This window comes from Anabrus simplex, chromosome 1 (assembly GCF_040414725.1).
Source record: "Anabrus simplex isolate iqAnaSimp1 chromosome 1, ASM4041472v1, whole genome shotgun sequence".
In the NCBI taxonomy this organism is placed as follows: Eukaryota; Metazoa; Arthropoda; class Insecta; order Orthoptera; family Tettigoniidae; genus Anabrus; species Anabrus simplex.
The window spans coordinates 1,102,696,022-1,102,720,287 of NC_090265.1; the positions used below are offsets into that span (position 1 = coordinate 1,102,696,022).

A 24,266-nucleotide genomic window follows, 5' to 3' on the forward strand; every position below is an offset into this window, starting at 1 on the left:
TGAACTAAGGGCCATGTCGTCAGCATAGATATACAGTGATGTTTTAGGTAAACGTATTTGTGCTATGTCGGATGTGGCTATGTTGAAGAAAAGCGGGCTAAGGGGTTCACCCTGCAGGACTCCTCTCGTTCGAGTGATTTCTTCTGACGATGTGACCGAGTCATCTGTCCTGATCATGTTGTAACACAATATGTTTCTTATCAGGGTATTAGAATTGATGTCCGTTCCTGTCTTTTCTAGTTTTTCTTGAGAGTATCGTTCTATCTATGCTGTCAAAAGCTTTGGTGTAGTCTATAAAAATCACGTAGAACTTCTGTTTCGGCATGCGAAGACCTTCAAGGATGTCGTCTAAGAGGTTTTGTACAACTTGTAGGCAGGAGCGCCCTTTTCTGAAGTCGTATTGTTGTTCGGAGATCAGAGGGTCTGTAACTTGAGTGGCTCTTTTTGTTAGAATAGTTGCTAGTAGTTTGAATGAGTTGTTTTCCAAAGCTATGCCTCTGTATGAATTTGGATCGTCCCTTGCACCTTTTCGTTTATAAAATAGTTTAATTGTCGATTCTCTCCAGCTGCTCGGCGGGTCTCCTGTTTCGAGACATTTGCTTAGGAGGGATTGCCATATCTTCGCTAGTAATTGGTCTGATGCAATGATTTGTTCTTTGAAGATTCCACCAGGTCCAGCTGCTCTATGTGTTCTTAGATGAGCGATAGTCTCTTCAATTTCACTTTCTCTGATTGGACTGTACTCTCTTATTGTCGGTGCTAGCGTAGGAGGGGAGGCTCTCAATCCCCTATCAGGATAAGGAATATTTTTGAAATGTGTTTGCCAAGACTTCATCTGTGTGGTGGGGGGTGATGGGAGTTTTCTTTGCTTCAGGGCTATAAATGGGTCTGCTGCAGCTCTATTGGCTAATTTATGAGCTTCATTTCCTAAATGTTCTTTGTGTTTCTCCTTTAGAATAGCGATGTATGTCTTGCTGTAATCCTGTTATACTCGCCCGATGTAGTGCCCGCAACACTTCATGTGTAACAATGTGCGTCGAACCATGGCTTACCTTGCCAGTTTTTGACAGGTACCATTGATCTCTTGTAGTCTTAGGGCTGCAGACGAAACATCCTGATGTACCATTTGTTGTATTAAGTTGATATCCTCCTTTCTTCTTGCCAGGGTGTTAAGGTCAAGCTTTCGTGAAGTTCCAGTGGGATCTTTCCCGGTATGGACGATGTTTACTGAGGTCAGTGCTAAATCTGGTAATGATTGGGTCGTGCTTTCTGAGTGGGGCCATGACGGATGTATAATCTCTCTTATGATGTAGCACATGCAGGTTAAGCCCTCTATAGAAAACAAAGAAAGTTTCCTGGTCAGCTTCATTTGTGAGTATAAATCCAATTTCTTCCGTGTTATTGAAGTAGGTTTATCATATCACACATCCTTTCGTAATTAGGCCATTATATGAGACTAATGGCTGTCTCAGGCCAACATAACATTTATAAATAGAGGTAAAGTGGTCACTGGAACTCGCATATCCCTGCAGACTACAGTCGACTGAGAAGCCGGAGGCGCCGAACCGTGGGAACCTAGGATATTCCATGCGAGTCTAATTTATTTTCACGTTACGTGCTCTCATATACTTAAATGTTCGAGTCAATATCTTCTTATGGTTATGTATGTGACCAACTTTTCACTCACATTTCAGCACCCATTTTAGGGAACAATTCACTGGCATGTCTATCTAGCTTCCATTCGTGGGTGGGTGAACCATTGGTACATTTATATTCTTGCCACAGGTATATTTGTCATCCGTGGTGAGGCACAATGCACTCCATTGTTAGAGCAATTTAAATGTTGTAGTAATGACTTTGTTTCTGCCACGTATTTCTTTCCGTACTAAATCATTTATAAAATTTCAGTGTTGATGGGAAGACAGAGGCCATATCCTTAATGAGGGTACAGCCTGGATATTTAATTGATGTGAAAACGGGCAAGCACCGGAAACAATCCCCAGGGCTATCGATGGTGGAGCTCGAACCACCCTATCCCGAATGCAAGCATGGAGCTACACAACCCGTACCGTTCAACCAACTCACTGAATAGCAGTTGTGAGACTGGAAGATATCAATGATATAAAATAGCAGTGAGTTAATGTAATATCTCTAATGCAATGGAGGTGATTTTGTACTTCTGCGAATCCGTAAGGTATCGTCAAGCTCAAGTTTTGAAGTATACTGTAAATCTGCAATTACGATCCGGTTGCAAATAGCGGTTGCGAAAACATAACTCAAAGTCATCTCCGTACAGGCAATGACAGCCCTTGAAGAGGCAGAAAGTAAAGACTGCCACTATCCGTAACCTCGGCACTTGATGAGGTAGAGTGGTTAGCTCTATGTCCGGCAGCCCTTGACACTAGGAATTAACCAGGTACTCATTTTAGGTGTAGGCTAAGTGAACCTCAGGGCAATGTGCATCTCCGGAAGTGAAAATCTTGTTTCAAAGTTTTCGACTTCCTGACGGAATCAAACCGACGTCCTTCCGGTAGAACTGAGCACGCATTCACCATAACTATTTTAGGCAAATAAAGGACTTAATGAAAACATAACATTTTTAACTATCCTGAAATGGAAAAATTTCGATGTATACGGGCTAATATCGCGGAATTCTCAAAATTTTGTGTTATACGTTCAAGTAGTCAGATAGTCCTTGATGTAATAGTTGCGCACGGAGGTGGGTATAAAGTGTTGCATTTGACAAGTTAGTAGTATGTAATGTATGGAAAAACACATATGTTGACACAGAACGATGATTTTCCCGCACACTCCAGCTCTTTAACGTTATCTCTAAATATCGTTTCCTTCTAATGTTCATATAGAATGTCACCCGATTTTTTGCAATACGTTGTTCCATTGGCAGTAATCATTTGACAGTGTCGTACAAAAACTGTGGTGCGTCACGTTTGTGCAGTCGGAATGCTAATTGTTTCGTTCGGCACAAAACCATGAGTGACAGTCCTAATTGGAATTCACGTGCAAAACACGACAGTGAGTGTTACGAGTCACGAGTGTGTGAACAGGAAATAACGGAACTTGTAAATCTAAATATTACGAAGTGAAGGCGTAACTCGATATGTGCGCAGCAACAGTCCATCTGAAAAATGTAAGGCATGAACTTAAAACTGTATGGATAGAAAAAATGGAGAATTTTAATTGTAACGAAAAGGAAGTATTATATAGATTGGATAAAGAAGATCATCTCTGCTCCGACGATGAACCTTTCTCCACAGTTCTCCATCAACATCCAGATATAATCCATCAGCTGAATGTAGAAACTTTAAATGCAAGAACAAGAAAAATAAACGTTGCGAAACAACACCCTAAATGGGGTACGAAAAAATAATTGTGGTAGTAGCTAAAGGAACAATTAAAGGTGTAGGAAAATAAGATTAGAAATAGCGAAACACGACTAGAAGATTCGACGTAATTAATATTTCATGAACTATACAACTGTCTGAGTGAATGATGTACGAATTTGTCAGTAAATGGCTACATTGTTGGTAAGATTTTTAGTTTAGCTATATATACTTACAGTAGTTAAATTAATTAAGTTGCATTTGTAAAGTAAGATTATTACCGTAGATAGGTTTATTTCGTTCCATTATCATATTTTTATATTATGGTTAAGTGTAAGAGTGGGCCAGGATCCATTACTTCGCCATTAATATATAAATTATTATTATTATTATTAATAATAATAATAATAATAATAATAATAATAATAATAATAATAATAATAATAATAATATATTAAACCGTTTACCCTACAGGGTGTTTTTGCCGGCGAAATCAACGAGGGAGCCCACCTCTACCACCTCGAGGGCAGTATTCTGGAGCGTGAGATATTTGGTATGGGATACATCTGGGGAGAAGACCAGTACCTCGCCGAGGCGACCTCACCTGCTATGCCGAACAGGGGCCTCTTGGGCGATGTGAAGATTGAAAGGGATGTGAAATGAAGAGGGAAGGAAGTGGCTGTGCCTTAAGTTAGGAACCATCCCAGCATTTGCCTTGGAGAAGAAGTGGGGAGCCACGGAAAACAACTTCAACGATGGCTGAGGTGGGAATCGAACATCCATCTACTCAGTTGACCTCCCGAGGCTGAATGGATTCCGTTCCAGTTCTCGTACCATTTTTCAAATTTTGTGGCAGAGCCGGGAATCGAACCCGGACCTCGGGAGGTAGTAGCTAATTACACTAACCACTGCACCACAGAGTCGGGATGATAATAATAGGTAATAATAATATGTGGAAGCATGAAAACTTAAAATGTGAGTCGGACATAGACTTTTCCAACAAGACTTTTAGAAGTAGCTTCACAGTTTTCACAGCATCGGATGGGTGGCTGAAATCCTTTAAAAATTAATTGAATAAATCAACTCAAAGTAACATGTTATAAGAAATCTAAAGACAACACTCGAAATCTAGAGACCCTAAATTCTGCGGAAAGGTTTAAGAAATGCGTCACTTCACAAATCCCAGAATATAATTTGGATTATCTAATTAATTCGGATCAGACTGGCTGTAAATATAGAGCAATAATGTAAAACGCCCTCTAACACATATTGGGGATAAGATTGTCGATGTGAGTGTTGGTAACGGCATAGATATTAACACAATAGTTACGGAAAGTGATCTTTTACCTTAAGAATAATAATAATAATTTCGTGTGTCTATTTCTAGCCGGGTGCAGCCCTTGTAAGGCAGACCCTCCGATGAGGGTGAGCGGCATCTGCCATGTGTAGGTAACTGCGTATTATTGTGGTGGAGGATAGTGTTATGTGTGGTGTGCGAGTTGCAAGGATGTTGAGGACAGCACAAACAATCAGCCCCCGAGCCATTGGAATTAACCAATGAAGGTTAAAATCCCCGACCCGGCCGGGAATTGAACGCGGGACCCTCTGAACCGAAGGCCAGTACGCTGACCTTTCAGTCAACGAGTCGGACACCTTACGAATGATATGTTGCTTCTCGGAATGAATTTCGAAACGAGTATATTAAACTTATCACTTTATTCTATACTACGTATTTGAAATAAAATATTTTTATTATAAACAATTTTGACACGTCACCACACATACCATGCACGATTGAGGCGGTCGTTACCAACACAATCGATACAATACGTGAACAAATGATAAACATGGAGGGAAATCAATACTAGAGAGGAAGTCTGAACCAATCAGAGAAACTGTTGGTAAGCGATCGGGAGTTCAACCAATCAGATTCGCTTTCTATGTAAAAATTGTACGGAAAGAAGCGACTGAAGTTTAGTGTCATTTTCCGTACACTTTTGAGTGTGGAAAGAAGTCAAATTTGCCTTGGCATTGAATAAATAAAGTTGAACATTCTTATACCGCCGTCGGGTAAACTAATACCATTTTTATTTTTGTTTGCAAGAACCGAAAGGATGTAAGTTAAGGTAATAATGATCCAATTATCAGAAGAATATAAGAACGTAATCAGTAATGACTTCCCGTATGTTTGGAAACACTTTGTAGTTTCATATTCAAAATACACCATGAACAAAATTGACTTTACCTACAGTCGATTGGTCATCGTGCGCCGCTACTCAGCTAGCGCAGAGATGGAAGGGCAGGGCAGAGCGAGTAGATAATTGTGGCAGTGAGCAGTGGTGAGTGGTGAGAGTAACACAAGCACTTAATTCACTTCTGAAGGTTAAACTTATGTACAATGAGCGATCCTGGTATACACCCTGTACCATGGGATTTTGATGTAAAGGCACCCTACCACTTTGGAAAGATATTCATCGTACAACAACACCTGATGAATGTACAAATCATTTAATAAGCAAAAGCACACTGAAATGAGAAAGAAAAAAGTTTGTACTTTTGAAACAATTATGCAGCTATCGACCATAAGTTACGGAACTTAAATTCTGTATCACTTTTATAGCTGTGAAGCATTTTACTCTTACTGGTGCAAAATAAAGAAAGCAATGCCTGGGAGTGTTAATAGTAAATGTATTTTCTGTATTTCAGGAGTTTCAAAATTCAAGAGCGCTCCGAAAATGTTATCAGAGTGCAAGTAAATCCTGCTACCATCATGACAGAGGACGACGCCGGTCCATCCAAAGAAAGGTAAGTTAGATGTGATTGAACTTTCAGAGGGGCATTCATGGCATCTTAATAGTTCTTGTTGTAACGTTTTCATGCAACGAAACGTTTCCTTCCAATTACTGGTTTCAGCTAGGTACGTTACAATGATTCTTTGGTGAACTATCCTTCCCTGACAGTTCTCTTGAGATTCTTGTAATATACAAAAGAAGCTTATACTGATATGTACTCTTCTTTATTTTATTTATTACCATAAAAGTGGTTACAAGTGGTGGTGGTGGTGGTGGTGGTGGGGGTAAATTGTAGATAACTCACTAATCGTCTGCACCGAGCGAGTTGGTTGTAAGCGTGATTTCGGGAGTAGAGTGTTCGATTCCCATTGTCGGCAACCCCGAAGATGGTACCCGATGGTTTCCCATGGTTGAGAGACACAAATGCTTGGGCTGTACCTTAATTAATGTCTCAGTCACTTCTTTCCCAGTCCTATGCTATCATCGCAGTAAAACTTCCATGTCGGTGCGACATGAATCAAAACATTGACTGTCCATCACCACTGGACTTACAATAATGATTTTCTTATTTTCATTCAATACAGCTTGAGCTTCCCAGAAACTGGTGAGCGTCACTATTCATACTTAGCAAATTACTATCCGCCGTGATCGAATAAGAATATTTCGTTAAACTTGAGTGTGATGACCAAATATAATACCCAACACCTATCTCTGGGAAACAGCCAACTAAGGAACAATAGGAGAGTGAATCAAGAAGAACACATGGAGTGGACTGGGCTCAGCCTGAGACAAGACAAAAGATCAATTGCGAAGCAGGTTATTGAATTTCCATTCAAATCAGTCCAACTGAATTCTAATGTTTTGGAAGGAATATTACCGAATATCCACTCACATTTCCTACCTAGAGAACACACCAGCAAATGATGACCGAGTTTATGTACAGATACACGTACTGTGGCATATTGGAATGACACTACAGATTACACGCTCTTGCAACGTCACCCTGGGACTTTCACTCCAAGCAGTCAGGTCTTGAGAAACTTTATCGAAAATATATACGTATAGAACAAAATATTTTAGTTCCGGAATAATATTTCGAATTAACTAGGTCAAGTACTTCTCGCCGAAGCCACAACTTATCACAGAACAGTGAACATCTGCTAATATTTTCCTGTAAATTGCCAGTGCAAAGCGTAAGTTTATTGACTGTATGTGCCATGAAATATATTCCTAAACTGATAGTTTGTAAATTTAAAGTTAGATCAAATTATGTGTGAGAGTTTCCGTCTTGTGACATGCTGACACGGAAACATCTTTAAACGTACATACATACATACATACATTATCATTATAGACTGTTATGCCTTTCAGCGTTCAGTCTGCAAGCCTCTGTGAATTTACTAAAGGTCGCCACAATCCTCGATTTGCAACTAGTGTTGTGGCCTCATTTAGTTCTATACCTCTTATCTTTAAATCGTTAGAAACCGAGTCTAACCATCATCGTCTTGGTCTCCCTCTACTTCTCTTACCCTCCATAGCAGAGTCCATTATTCTCCTAGGTAACCTATCCTCCTCCATTCGCCTCACATGACCCCACCACCGAAGCCGGTTTATGCGTACAGCTTCATCCATCGAGTTCATTCCTAAATTAGCCTTTATCTCCTCATTCCGAGTACCCTCCTGCCATTGTTCCCACCTGTTTGTACCAGCAATCGTTCTCGCTACTTTCATGTCTGTTACTTCTAACTTATGAATAAGATATCCTGAGTCCACCCAGCTTTCGCTCCCGTAAAGCAAAGTTGGTCTGAAAACAGACCGATGTAACGATAGTTTCGTCTGGGAGCTGACTTCCTTCTTACAGAATACTGTTGATCGCAACTGCGAGCTCACTGCATTAGCTTTACGACACCTTGATTCAATCTCACTTACTATATTACCATCCTGGGAGAACACACAACCTAAATACTTGAAATTATCGACCTGTTCTAGCTTTGTATCACCAATCTGACATTCAATTCTGTTGAATTTCTTACCTACTGACATCAATTTAGTCTTCGAGAGGCTAATTTTCATACCATACTCATTGCACCTATTTTCAAGTTCCACGATATTAGACTGTAGGCTTTCGGCACAATCTGCCATTAAGACCAAGTCGTCAGCATAGGCCAGACTGCTTACTACATTTCCACCTAACTGAATCCCTCCCTGCCATTTTATACCTTTCAGCAGATGATCCATGTAAACTACAAACAGCAAAGGTGAAAGATTACAGCCTTGCCTAACCCCTGTAAGTACCCTGAACCAAGAACTCATTCTACCATCAATTCTCACCGAAGCCCAATTGTCAACATAAATGCTTTCGATTGCTTTTAATAATCTGCCTTTAATTCCATAGTCCCCCAGTATGGCGAACATCTTTTCCCTCGGTACCCTGTCATATGCTTTCTCGAGATCTACGAAACATAAACACAACTGCCTATTCCTCTCGTAGCATTTTTCAATTACCTGGCGCATACTAAAAATCTGATCCTGACAGCCTCTCTGTGGTCTGAAACCACACTGGTTTTCATCTAGCTTCCTCTCAACGACTGATCGCACCCTCCCTTCCAGGATGCCAGTGAATACTTTGCCTGGTATACTAATCAGTGAGACACCTCGATAGTTGTTGCAATCCTTCCTGTTCCCTTGCTTATAGATAGGTGCGATTACTGCTTTTGCCCAGTCTGAAGGTACCTTACCAACACTCCATGTTAATTTTACTACTCTATGAAGCCATTTCATCCCTGCCTTCCCACTATACTTCACCATTTCAGGTCTAATTTCATCTATTCCTGCTGCCTTATGACAATGGAGTTTATTTACCATCCTTTCCACTTCCTCAAGCATAATTTCACCATCATCATTTTCCTCCTCCCCATGAGCTTGGCTGTTTGCAACACCACCAGGATGATTTCCTTTTACATTGAGAAGATGTTCAAAATATTCCCTCCACCTCTCCAGTGATTCCCTGGGATCTATTATGAGTTCACCTGAATTACTCAAAACACTGTTCATTTCCTTTTTCCCTCCCTTCCTAAGATTCTTTATTACTGTCCAGAAAGGTTTCCCTGCTGCTTGACCTAGCCTTTCCATGTTGTTACCAAAATCTTCCCATGACTTCTTTTTGGATTCAACAACTATTAGTTTCGCTCTGTTTCTTTCATCTACATACAACTCCCTGTCTGCCTCGGCCCTTGTTTGGAGCCATTTCTGATAAGCCTTCTTTTTACGTTTACAAGCTGCTCTCACTTCATCATTCCACCAAGATGTTCGCCTTTTCCTATCTTTACACACAGTTGTTCCTAGGCATTCCCTTGCTGTTTCAACTACAGCATCCCTGTATGCCACCCATTCACTTTCTATATCCTGAACCTGCTTACTGTCTACTGTTCGAAACTTCTCACTAATCATATCCATGTACTTCTGTCTAATTTCCTCATCCTGGAGATTTTCTACCCTTATTCGTTTGCAGACAGATTTCACTTTCTCTACCTTACGCCTAGAGATACTTAGTTCACTACAGATCAGATAGTGGTCTGTATCATCGAAAAATCCCCGGAAAACTCGTACATTCCTAACAGATTTCCTGAATTCGAAGTCTGTTAAGATATAGTCTATTATTGATCTGGTACCCCTAGCCTCCCATGTGTAGCGGTGAATAGCCTTATGCTTGAAGAATGTATTCGTAACAGCTAAACCCATACTAGCACAGAAGTCCATCAAACGCTTCCCATTCCCATTAGCTTCCATATCTTCCCCACCTTTTCCAATCACCCTTTCGTATCCTTCAGTTCTATTCCCAACTCTGGCATTGAAATCGCCCATTAGCACTATTCTATCCTTGCTGTTGACCCTGACCACGATGTCACTCAATGCTTCATAAAACTTGTCAAATTCATCCTCATCTGCACCCTCACATGGTGAATACACGGACACAATTCTAGTCCTAATTCCTCCAACTGACAAATCTACCCACATCATTCGCTCATTTACGTGCCCAACAGAAACTATGTTCCGTGCAATGGTATTCCTGATAAAGAGCCCTACCCCAGACTCTGCCCTTCCCTTTCTAACACCCGTCAAGTACACTTTATAATCTCCTATCTCTTCCTCGTTATCTCCCCTTACGCGAATATCACTTACTCCTAGCACATCCAGATGCATCCTCTTTCATATGATAATTTATTACCCTAGAAGTCTTTGATAATATTTCAATGTTTCTTGAATAATCAATGAGTATAAACCGATCTTAATTACTGTATTAATGCGGATAGTGCTATAAATTGCACAAACTGGTGGCTCATGTCTGTAGGGCAACATAATTGTTAAATCTTTGTTAGATAAAGCCTCTGGAAACTTTTAGACTCCGATTTTTCGCAGTTTCACCCTGGATTGAAATCCCTGTTGTTCCAGGTAGCTGGAGTGCTATGTTTTACTCTTCACATACACAATTTGATTGAATGACCATAACGAGAACGTACTGTACAAACAGAACGATGAGGCATGATGCCGGTGTGTAAATAGTGTTCCTATCTAAACTTAATGGACTAGCATAATTTATACCTTTCCCCTAAAACTACTGAGGAGATTTGAAACCGGTAGTTATTGCTTAGTGAGGTGGAATTGGAATTCAAATGCACTATGCCGTTATTTACTGAAATTGTTATTGCTGATTTTCGTTAGCTTCGCTAAAGTCTGTCTCGTTATATACAAGAATTATTATTTTATTCTAGCTCTTAATAAATATATTATTCATTTGTTTATTTCTTTACTTATATCAGAAAACAAAATTATAGTTTAGACGAAAGAGAAGGAGAAAAAGCATTAAATTCTGGCATTTAATATAATGACTAACATAATACAGACATATAACTAAAGGAAAATAATTGTAATAACAATTTCAATGTGCACATTTAATAAGATAACGTGACAAAATAAACACACGTGGCTCGAAAAAAGAAGGGAAAGGAACAAGATATATTACTGTACACGCTCCAGAAGCGTTACAAGTCAAGTGGTGGGAAGACACACTTCTTAATCTAGATATTTTAACATTTTACTACGGTTAATATTCACGTTCCTTATTATCTCCTTGTCTGGATGATATTTTGAATTACACTATGTGATCAAAAGTATCCGGACACATACGTTTTTCATCTTAGGTGTATTGTTCTGCCACCTACTGCCATAGCAGCGACCTCAGTAGTCATTCGACATCGTGAGAGAGCAGAATGGGGCGCTCCACCGAACTCACGGACTTCGAACGTGGTCAGGTGATTGGGTGTCTCTTGTGTCGGGGTCAGGTGATTGGATGTCTCTTGTGTCGGGGTCAAGTAATTGGGTATCTCTTGTGTCAGAAGTCTGTACGCGAGATTTCCACACTCCTAAACATCCCTAGGTCCACTGTTTCTGATGTGATAGTGAAGTGGAAACGTGGAGGGACACGTACAGCACGGAAGCGTACAGGCCGACCTCGTCTGTTGACTGACAGAGACCGCCGACAGTTGAAGAGGGTCGTCAAGTGTAATAGGCAGACATCTATCCAGACCATCACACAGGAATTCTAAACTGCATCAGGAGTCACTCCATGTACTATGGCAGTTCGGCGGGAGGTGAGAAAACTTGGATTTCATGGTCGAGCGGCTGCCCATAGGCCACACATCACGCAGGTCAATGCCAAACGACGCCTCGCTTAGTGTAAGGAGCGTAAACATTGGACGATAGAACAGTGGAAAAACGTTGTGTGGAGTGATGAATCACGGTACACAATGTGGCGATCCGATGGCAGGGTGTGGGTATGGCGAATGCTCGGTGAACGTCATCTGCCAGCGTGTGTAGTGCCAACAGTAAAATTCGGAGGCGGTGATGTTATGGTGGGATCGTGCTTTTCATGGAGGGAGCTTGCACCCCTTGTTGTTTGCGTGGCACTATCACAGCACAGGCCTACATTAATGTTTTAAGCACCTTCTTGCTTCCCACTCTTAAAGAGCACTTCGGGGATGGTGATTGCATCATTCAACACGATCGAGCACCTGTTCATAATGCACGGCCTGTGGCGGAGTGGTTACACGACAATAACATCCCTGTAATGGACTGGCCTGCACAGAGTCCCGAACTGAATCCTATAGAACACCTTTGGGATGTTTTGGAACACCGACTTCGTGCCAGGCCTCACCGACCGACATCGCTACTTCTCAGTATAGCACTCCGTAAAGAATGGGCTGCCATTCCCCAAGCAACCTTCCAGCACCTGACTGAACGTATGCCTGCGAGAGTGGAAGCTGTCATCAAGGCGAAGGGTGGGCCAACACCATACTGAATTCCAGCATTATCGATGGAGGGCGCCACGAACTTGTACGCCATGTTCAGCCAGGTGTCCGGGTACTTTTGATCACATAGTGTATGTTTTGTGGTTGTATTCTTGTATTCTTTTCTGCGTTTATACTTGCTATGTGGTAAACTTATAGGTTATTATATATGTTGCTTGTTTTCGTTCATCGTACGGTTGCTATGTTATTCTATATTACGAATACTTTAAACATTAATCAAAACAATCTCCGAGTAGGACAATTAGGGCAATATTTTGTCTTTAGGCCTTATCAGTAGGAATTGTATCATCTAGTGACCATATGATTTGTGGCCAAACAATCTAATCTACTTACATGCGATACCGACAATTTAGTTAAGGCACTGCGTTTGGATATTTGATTGGATACTTTGGATTTATATCGCAAATATTACAATATAGTTAATTGAATAGTAGTATTGTGGTAGAATCTTTATGATATTGTATTGATTATTTTAAGGGTCTGCAACTGATTATTCCTCAGCGGCATTACCATCATACAACTTTTGTGACATCATTGTAGATGACCTTCAATGACGCTTCGATGGTCATTTTCTGTAGCTCGGTCGTTGACCAAATGACGATGTGTAAGCGTTATTATTATTCTGACACTTCACATCAGCTGTTCACCTATATGCTAGCGGTGGAAAGAACTATCTGACTCGGTAAGATCTATCATTCATAAACAGCATTATTATTAGCCACACAAACACCAGAACATCGTCGATTCTCAGGAAGTAGCAAGCACTTCACGTGCTGTGCTTACATTTGTTGAATGCAAGATGTGACAGGGAAACTTTACACGGAGGGGAATTAACATACACATAGCAACAGCTCACGATTCACTACTTCAAGACTAATTATTTGTAAATATGAAACAATTGCACGTTTCTTTAGGAATTCCTCAGGCATCTCAAATTCTTCCTCCCGGTTTACCAGCTAGCCACACTGCGAATTCTTCCAAGCAGGCATATGCCAATATAAATTTTCAGTGTCCACACTTCGGATGTCATTACTCAAGTTCCCGTGGGGTCAAAATACACATCAACATGCCTCATCCTTAAACTCACAGTACCGACCTCGATAGCTGCAGTCGCTTAAGTCCGGCCAGTATCCAGTAATCGGGGTTCGGGCCCCACTATCGGCAGCCCTGAAGATGGTTTTTCCGTGGTTTCCCATTTTCACACCAGGCAAATGTTGAGGCTGTACCTTAATTAAGGCCACGGCCGCTTCCTTCCACTTTCTATGCCTTTCCTATCCCATCGTCGCCATAAGGCCTATCTGTGTCTGTGGGACGTAAAGCAAATAGGAAAAAACTTGGAAACTCACAGTCAAATTTTAGTTTCTAGACTTTGACAGGGGTTTGATACCTCTCAAATTGTTGACTCCCATGCTAACACGGAAACTAAAGGTGTCAACGCTTTACCGCGTGAATTTTAGCAGAAAAAGGTGCAGTGGCGAAGCAGATTTTTAAATAATTTGACAGACGAGCAATTTAACAATGAGATTAACATTTGGCGTGAGGTTTTGGCTTCAGCGATTGATTTAATCCCTGGCCCCGAATATCCGTCACGGAAATATTACCAATACGGGAAAATTAAACAAAACACGGACAATCAAAGGAAATACAAACAGACAACCAATCCTGAACGTGCAACATAACAAGGCCGAATAAAACGCCACGAAGGACACAAATATCAGCTTACCCAGTACTACTTTTACAATTTCGGGGCAATGACCTTAGATGTTAGACCCTTCTGAACAACAAGCATCATCATCATCACTATTGAATTAGCATAGAAAGGCTATTGGATCTGTTTGAAATTCCAGTGCTGAAAATTGTAAAATTCCTTCGGATGAAATATTCCACCATTTCTCTGAAATTCTATGGCAACTTAACGACATGTTTCGATCCGAATACCCATATAATATATATTGATAGGGAACAAATTGACATTTTATATAGTGACACTGTAAGCCCATATTAAATCAACTTTGCAATCATACAGCCGTAGACACATCACCCGGTCCAGACCACGTCCTCGTCAAGAGTTATCAAAGAGAGTATTGCAGTTTACATGTTATCTCACATTGCCACACGTATGTTGAAAACTGGGATGAAATGAAATGAAATGTCGTATGGCTTTAGTGCAGGGATATCCTAGGACGGATTCGGCTCGCCAGGTGCAGGTCTTTCTATTTGACTTATGTAGGTGACCTGCGCGTCGTGATGAGGATGAAATGATGATGAAGACAACACATACACACACCCCCGTGCCATTGGAATTAACCGATTAAGGTTAAAATCCCCGACCCGGCCGGGAATCGAACTCGGGACCCTCTGAACCGAAGGCCAGTACGCTGACCGTTCAGCCAACGAGTCGGACACTGGGATTAAACCTTCCATCTTAAAGAAAAGGCCAAGACTGTTCTAATTCATAAAGGTAGAGATATACACAATATTAAGAACTGAAGACCTACCAAAAGCTGTTCAGTAATGCTATAATAATTGTAATAATTGAGCGGGCCCTTGACAGGAATCTTCGTGAACATGTTTTCTTAAAACCCAATCAACGAGGATTTACCAATTCCTCAGGAACGCATGTCAGTACTACCATACTCGACTCTCTTCTCCCTGAAAAAAAAAAAAAAAAAAAAAAAAAACAAAAAAAAACAAGAAACTACATTCTTAGATATAAAGAAAGCCTTTGGCCACATTGGTCATGCTCATTTAAATGAGACACTAAAGCCTTTACCAATTCCAACCAAGTTTTAGAGCCGTGCGGTTAGGAGCGCGCCGCTGTGAGCTTGCATCCGGGAGATAGTGGGTTGAAATCCCACAGTCAGCAGCCCTGTATATGGTTTTCCGTGGTTTCCCATGTTCACACTAGGCAAATGCTGGGGCTGTACGTTAATTAAGACCACGGCCGCTTCCTTCCAAATCCTAGCCCTTTCTTAACCCATCGTCGCCATAAGACCTATCTGTGTCGGTGCGACGCAAAGCCACTAGCAAACTTAAGAATTTAATCATGAAGCTGCAAACAGGAAATGTCCACTAATTCAGACGCAGGGAAGCAAAACAAGAGCTCTCTTGATAACTAGGTGAGTTACGCAATCGTGTTTAATCCTGCTTAATCTCGCCATCAATCATATTATTGATGAACTCAGCGAAACATCGATATCTGCCCAATATGGCTTTCAATTGAGTCCTGATCATAACGCTGATGATGTAGTTATTATTGGAAAGGATTCTGAGTCAGCTTTATTACTTACTCATGCGGCCATATTTCAGTTACAAGAATTGGACCTGACGTCAATATTGGAAAATATAAAGGAATATGAAGTAAACATGGTCTCTTATCGGAAGGAAAACTATTCATAGCTGACGAAAAACAGATACCATGTCTGAAGAAATGAAAATCTATTAAGTATTTGGGTGTAAATTTCTCTCCCACGAACCTACTACGCTGGCGTAGCAGGGGGAGGAGTGATATTCCCACGTGGCGCGTCCCAGGTGGTGGATAGGGGGGTCCTAACCGGCTTGCCGGCGGACTTGTGGGAAATAAAATACCTCTCGCGGACCAAACACACAACCCCTGTGGGGGGGGGCGTAGACGAAGAATTCACCCACGGTATCCCCTGCCTGTCGTAAAAGGCGACTAAAAGAGCAGACCAAGGGGTGTTCAAACTAGAACCATGAAACTGCTTGTGATTAGTACCACCACTCGGGGAACACCGTGGGTCGTTTTTACTTGCGCGTAGTATCACTATGTTGGGTACCAAACAGGTTTGTGATAAGTAGCAAACGAGAGCGCGATGGCTTATACAGTACCTGTGATTCGTAGCAGTATATGAGCGAAACAATGGGATGGGGGAAACCATGGTGCTGACTTGCCTATGATTACTACCCACTATATGAAGAACACCACGGGATACTACGGGTCCCTGTGGTTAGTACACTTCTGTGATGAACACCATAGGTTTGCGTCGCCTGTAAATGGCGCCGCAATGTGCGAAACAACATAGGTCTGTAACATATGTGCGAATTTCATTACCTGTGAGTAGTACCATATTGTGTGAATACCGCGAGTCTACGCTACTCTTGATTAGTAGCGCAACATGAGAAATACTATGGTTTTACTTTCCTAGCGATAAGAACCATTGTGAGGGGGGCCGGCTGACTTGGATTTGGACCCCTTTCGACTACAAGTATCATCGATTCAGTATCGTGCTATAAAAACAGTCCCATGGTCAGTAATACTATTGTCCTACGCCAACTTCTTTGCATATGAGGCATCTGTGGGTCGGTTCCACTGATGGTTTTATATCCATCCATCCATCCATCCCATCCATCCATCCATCCATCCATCCATCCATCCATCCATCCACCCACCCACCCACCCACCCATCCATCATCCATCCATCCATCCATCCATCCATCCATCCATCCATCCATCCATCCATCCGTCCGTCCGTCCGTCCGTCCATCCCTCCCTCCCTCCCGTCCCTCCCTCCCTCCCTCCATCCGTCCGTCCGTCCGTCCGTCCGTCCGTCCGTCGTCCTCGACGTTTTGAATTGTGATCAGTGGATGCATTTTGGATTTTAATTTGTCATTTCATTTCCTCTCATTTTGTACCATTAGGGGCCGATGACCTAGATGTTAGGCTCCTTTAAACAACAAGCATCATCATCATCATCTGTAAATTTCTCCAATGAAATTACTTTCCAGTCCGTCGAGGTCCTAAGTAGGCTCTAATCCACCCTAGAGCTTTTCATTTCTTCACCGCTTTTGCAGTCCGATCAAAAATTTGTAATCATGAATGCCATATTCTAAAAGAGGCCGTACAAGTATATGGATCGTAAATGTGATAAACGTATCTTAAACTGATTAGTATGTTCAGAGGCCGTATCGCAGTTGCTGTAGCGAACGTGTTGGTACGAGCGTAGTAATTAAAAGATTAATATGTGAGGCTGATGAATGAATTCACATCATTGACTTCAGCAAGTGTGAAGTATCGTTGCCATCCCTACAGTGTTGATACTGTGCGGTTATTTCAGCGTGTAGTTTCTGTAAGAATGTTCTCTTAGTACAGTGTTGCTTAAACTGTTGCTTTCATTGTGGAATGCTATGTGAAGTTACAAATTTCCTAGAGTCAACTACACTCAGAAAAGAAAAAAAAATATAGGAGAATTTGGCAAGTTATATAGAACATCACTCAGGATGAGATCCGCAGAGCGTCTGCCAAACGTATTTGAGAACTGAAGGACGTCTCTTTGATAATTCCTTTTAATGCCGGGTGAGATTTATGACTCTTGGTTTCACATCAAATGGCATTTATTTGAGGTTGTGTAGCACGCAGATAAGATGTGAGGCGTCTAGTATCAAAACAGGCCAAGTCACTCGAGGCATATTTTTCAATATGGACGAAAAACCTGTAGAGACAAAGCAATGATGGTCAGAAAAGATTTTTTTTCACAGTTATATCCTTGATGGTTTAATATTTAAGTTCCGCGGTTTTGAGAAATCTAACTCATAATTAACCCATCTTTTTTGTTAATTTAAATTTTGACTTGGCCGTTTTTGTTGCAATTTTGTACAATTTCACAAGGTATGAAAGTAAATCTTTCAGTTCACCACTCGGAACAATATCCACGTTACAGAACACAATAATGACAAAATACGAGCACACCGGAAATAGGATTGCTTTGGCGCCAATGACGGTAAGAAGCCTACGTAAATCAGTGTTGCAAACGAACAAAAAACAAAATATTATGACTTCAAAGAATATACATTACAAGGAACGATTTTGCCTACTGATATTATCACATTGTTGCTTAATGTAACAACACAAGATTCCAGACAACAATGCTGCATCATAAAGATTGTCGCTCGTTCCTTGACTTGGCCGATTCTGTTGCACGACCGAGAATTCAGTGCTCTATAACATGAAGACATGGACGATTTTAAAACATATTCTTGTTTCACCTGATAGTGCTATACTTCTACTTCAAATTGATAACCTTAACTCATTTTCGTAAATTTTGTGACTTGCGGTTTTGATACTAGACGCCTCATGTGCATTTTATCGGCCGACTGATAAGTGTGAACGTGGCTAATTGTCGTTACTTCAGTGGTGGTGCTGCTGCAGTCATAAATAATGAGCGGGATAATAGTATATTCAAAGAAATGAATACAGACTATGGGGCGGCGCAGATTTGTTGAGCACTCGTTAGAAGCCAGTTTCGGTATTTCCATGACGTCAAGGCAGAGGGACGAAGGTATTGGGGGCAGAAGACTACCCTCAATTCCATAGTACCTCAGTATGGCAAACATCTTTTCCCTCGGTACCCTGTCATATGTTTTCTCTACATCTAAGAAACATAAACACACCTGTCTATTCCTCTCGTAATATTTTTAATTACCTGACGTATACTGAAAATCTGATCCTGACAGCCCCTCTGTGGTCTGAAACCACACTGCTTTTCATCGAACTTCCTCTAAACCACTGATCGTAACCCCCTTCCAGGATGCCAGTCAATACTTTGTCTGGTATACTGATCAATGAGATACGTCGATAGTTGTTGCAATCCTTCCTTCCTGTTACCTTGCTCATAGATAGGTGCAATTACTGCTTTTGTCCAATCTGAAGGTAGTAAACCTAGTCATCGGTTGGGGTCTATGTTGCCGCCAGCTCCTCAGGGTAAAAATATTAACTTCGTCCTTAAAATATGATAATATTATTGTAGGTTCCGTTGAAGAGTAAGACCACGTGCATTAAAATATTATTTAACCCATAAACTCTACCAATGTATTCCATCATTCGTCATATCATCTCAATAATCCTAGTAATTAATACTTATATCACCTTACAGCTACAGATCATTACCTATATTTCATAATAAAACTCAGAAATAATCCTTACACTAGTTTATTAGCATACTAATTTTGTATGAAAGAAAACAAAATTGAAATATGTGTTGTAGAGAAAAGAAAATGTAAATACAATAATTAAAGATCTTATATACATTGATTCTTTTTTGTCAACATACTTGGAATTGGGGCCTTTTGCATTCTTAAATTCATCATTTTACCATTAATGCTTCGCTGAATTACCTAAATCCATCATTTCGCACAAGTATTGTTCATAGCGTAATTTTCTACAAGGTCATATTCTTTATTCTTGGTGGGATGTTAAGGACTTTTCATATTTGATATTAGATATTTAATATTTGGTATTTGGTACTTGGTATTTGGGTTTTCATGTTCATCCTGCGGGACACGAGATAATTAACAAGTTTTCTCATTGTGGCTTTAAACTGGCACCACACTCTAAAATACTATTATAATTAGAAATACTAACTAGGCAATGTTATATCAATTCGTTTATGACATTGGAAATCATATATGTAATCAATAAGTGCCTCTAATGAAATAGCCTATCGTTATTAACTCTGAAATTGTGCCACTCATTTATATATGTGCTAATATTAACGATGTTTACTCTTATTTCATCTACCGCTGTGCCAATACTTCGACGTAATATCATTCCTCAATCTACATTTTATTCTGGGAGACATTCTCGTTCTATAGGGCGATAATTATTACTATCCCCACATATACACCGATAAGTATCCTAAAACTTAATAACCACGCATAAACTTTCACGTCATATCACCAATCGACATTAAATCAGCTATTCTGTAACTCAAGTTTCACATCAACATGACTTAACCTCGTAGCTTTCATTTTATTTAACATGGGTTATCAATATCTGCCACACGAAACCGTTACAACAACTTCCATCCTATAACCTCATAACGAAAATAAAACATTATACCAAAATTCTCTCATTACTACACATTTCTCATGTACCCCTTCTTATTAATCTACCAGAATATATATATTCTCATTTCGCTTCCATTAAATGATATTTCTGTTATGGTTTGACACTCCCACGACGATATATTCTTCTTATAAAACGCTGACTCCTAATATAATCCATCTCTTCGTATAATAAAATCATTACAGCCATGTCAGTCGATTTGGTTTACTCAAAAATTAGGTTATGCCCTGCAATTCGTGTCCACTCTTTTCAATCTTCCCCCATTTCATAGTAAAATAAACTTTCCGTGTAGATTGGAATGTTAAAATCGATCTATATACTTCACGTACGTTGCCAGTAACCTATAATTGCATTTTGGTTATATCTTCTTCTTAAATTGGCACACACTCGCGGTTAACTGCTTAATATCTATTATTGTCATTCACAGTTTGGCACATGTAATTCGTTTATAGGTAACACTCAAATGTTTTTAATTTAATACAACAATTACGGTACTATTAATTTTAGACATATATCGGAAAGTTATCTCTTGTCTCGACTCGTGTTGGCCAGCTGCTGGCGTCTGGTTGTACGCTATGCCATCTCTGAGAAATTATATTCCATCTCCGGTCACGCCACAGCTGGTTACTGGGCATCGCAGTCTTGGTCTCCGTCATAGCAGCCTGGGCAGTCTTCCTCCATCAGCTTAAGCGGATCTCATCATATTGGCGGTGTCCATGCAAGAAGAAAACAATATTATACGGGCAGAATAATTATCTAATTCATTCATTTTAAGCATTAGCAGAGTGAATAAATGCTAGTATTTCTCCTATATCTTGAAATTGCACTCTTATATGAATTTAAATGCGGCTTATTCTCATCAAATAGGTCTTTCTCTTCACGTTGGCTAGTGCTTCTAGATATTATTTCCGTTATTTCTGATTATATTAAGCCACTTATAGTGCTGGAATTTGCCATTTCTCTTCGATCTTGCACCAGTCCGTATATTCATTTTCCTCCAATATTTGAAATTGAAGTATATACGTTTCCCCTCGTCTTGACTAATTCTTTAGCTGTGAATAATCGAATTCTTCACCAATATTTATATTTTAAATACACAGTTCTCTTCCTTTTTGTTGATCAGCCTTTTGTTAGTTTCAAGTAGATTACTCTTTTTAAATGCGATCTTCTTTCTCAAAGTTAGTAGGAATTAATTGAATTCAATTATTTCCCAAGTCAATAGTTGTTCCAATATGAAACTATTTTCCGATGGTCTTTCATAAGTCTCCGCCTTCTAAACTGTGATTAACTTTCTTCTTGATGACAGTTCATATGTGTTCATGTCGCATGAAGCCGACGCACGCCATTTTGTCTGCTACATCTCAGCGAGTAGGATCGCCTCGACTGTAACGTAATGGTACCTTACCAACACTCCATAATAAGTTTACTTCTGTATAAAGTAATTTCATCCCTGCCTTTCCACTGTACTTCATTTCAGGTCTAATTTCATCTAACATATTCCTGCTGCTTTATGACAATGGAGTTTATTTACCATCCTTTCCACTTCCTCAAGCGTAATTTCACCAACCTAATTTTCCTCCTCCCCATGAGCTTGGTTGTTTGCGACACCACCAAGAAGATTTCCTTTTGCGTCCAGTAATATATTATCATATGTCATTGAAATCAGGAAAGATTTTAACGATCTCATATTCGTATTCTTGATAGTAAATCTATGCCAGGTTCCATCCGCCTTCAGCCCCTCCGCTGACCGAGATATATAATTTGAAGTTGCCTGTCTCATAGATCCGTGAGCGGTGGCAACCATGGCCAGTGCTTAAACGCATTGAGCTACCCGGGCCGATATTTTAAAAATATTTTAAGCTGAAAAATGGAAATAATTCAAAAATGTGAATCGGTTAATTTCTTCACGAGGTGCATATATGCACTGCTTTTGAATACTGAACAAAAGAAAGAAGCAGACGATTTAAACAGGTGATAAGCTTCAATTCGGAGATGTTGAGTTGTAAAGAGCAACTGGAAGGATGTAATTTCGACCACGATCCTTATGATTTAATGTGTATTTCCGATTGTAGTTCACGAGTGTACTAAGCCTGTTTCTTACCCGGAGACCCAGGATTCGATTTCCGGCTGGATCGGGATTCTTCACTAGATTGATTCTAGGTCCACTCAGCCTACGTGAGAAAGCCAAGAATAAAGATGGAGAGGCGCTGACGTAGCGTCACCCCGTAATCTACAGACCTATGAGCTGAGCAGTGGTCGCTTGCAGGCCAAGGTCCGTCAATGCTGTAGTTCATCCCTCTATTTTGAATTTGTGATGATGATGACAGATCATATCATCGATAAAAACTAATTTGAATTGGATAAAGCGTGTTTCTTCACCGAAAGATAGGTAACTTGAAACTCTGAAGCTCGCTGAAGATGAAATGAAATGGCGTATCGCTTTTAGTGCCGGGAGTGTCCGAGGACATGTTCGGCTCACCAGATGCAGGTCTTTTGATTTGACACCCGTAGGTGACCTGCGCGTCGTGATGAGGATGAAATGATGATGAAGACGACACATACACCCAGCCCCCGTGCCAGCGAAATTAACCAATTAAGGTTAAAATTCCCGACCCTGCCGGGAATCGAACCCGGGACCCCTGTGAACAAAGGCCAGCACGCTAACCATTTAGCTATGGAGCCCTCGATGAAGATGAGCCAAAAGAAGAACCAAGTATTTTTCTTCTTTCTCTTTCCACCGCTTTTCCCACACTATGGTGGGATCTTGAGTGCTGACTGTGTCACACATATATATATTTGGTCCTATTTCACGGCCAGATGCCCTTCCTGACGCCAGACTTATGTGGAGGGATGCATTCCATTAATGGCGTTTCTGCGGTGGTTGGTAATGTAGAATGTGTATATATGAAGATAAATGTAGAAGCACGAACACAAACATCTAGCCCCATCTCGGGGTCCTCTGAACTGCAGGCCAGTACGCTAAACATTCAGCTAAGGAACAAAATAAAAAATTATTAAAAGTAATAATACAAGACCAAGTGTAGCCGCAAAAAGGTACAAAGAACGTATCATTAGCGATCAAGTGTGCCTAACGACCTCTGTAAAATGTGAACGCAGGCAGAGAAAATATAGAGCACATCATAAGGAGCTGTTATACACCCAGCTACATAGCAAAGTTGCCAAAGACATTCTTCAGAGGATCTGTTTGAACATACACTCCACTACAAATACCATCCTCGAACTGAAAAGTGTTCTGGAAGAGGAAAATACGGACTGAGAAAACAACGAACCTGATATTGTTCTGACAGACAAGACTTCAAAGGTCACCTATATAATCAATATAGCAGTCCCAGCTCCTGAGGACATCCAAAAGAGGATTATTGAAAAAGTTACACAAGTACAAGTGAGAGCACTCATCATCAGTAAGAAGCATTTAACCTGATAAATATCAGGAAGAACACCTACACTCAGCTGCAGAGAAACCTGCAGCATTATGAGAAAAATGCTGATAGGGATCTGAAGGATACGTTAGCGAAGAGCATTAGATGATCAATAGTGTTTCACAATGCTTAGTAAAACTGAACACTGAGAAAAAGTGAATTTCAAACAGAACAACTTTTACAAAGCCTTTGAAAACAACGTAAGGAAATACACACCACGGCGTTTAAATTTCAGAGATCCCGAAACACAGAAAATTGGTTTAAAAACACAGTAAATTGTAGGATACTTGCAGAATACTTCGAATAACTATAATAACAGCGATCCACCAGAAGAGAAATTTAATTTTGATAATACAACAACAATACAACCAGACGCAAAACCATCAACAAAAGGGGAACTCAAAGAAATCATAAGGGAACTTAAAAATAATAAAGCACCTGGGGAGATAATATAGTTGCTTAAT

The 24,266-nt window shown here is 40.4% G+C and overlaps 1 protein-coding gene across 1 annotated transcript in view; it reads left to right on the forward strand.

Annotated features, from left to right (window-relative positions):
- Window positions 1-24,266, forward strand: part of LOC136876537 (phosrestin-2) — a 455,062-nt gene that overhangs the window by 81,822 nt on the left and 348,974 nt on the right. Inside the window, exon 2 of the mRNA XM_067150580.2 lies at window positions 6,048-6,146. Within this exon, the coding sequence (XP_067006681.1) occupies window positions 6,112-6,146 (35 nt within the window). The 5' untranslated portion in view covers window positions 6,048-6,111. The remainder of the gene's footprint in view (window positions 1-6,047; window positions 6,147-24,266) is intronic.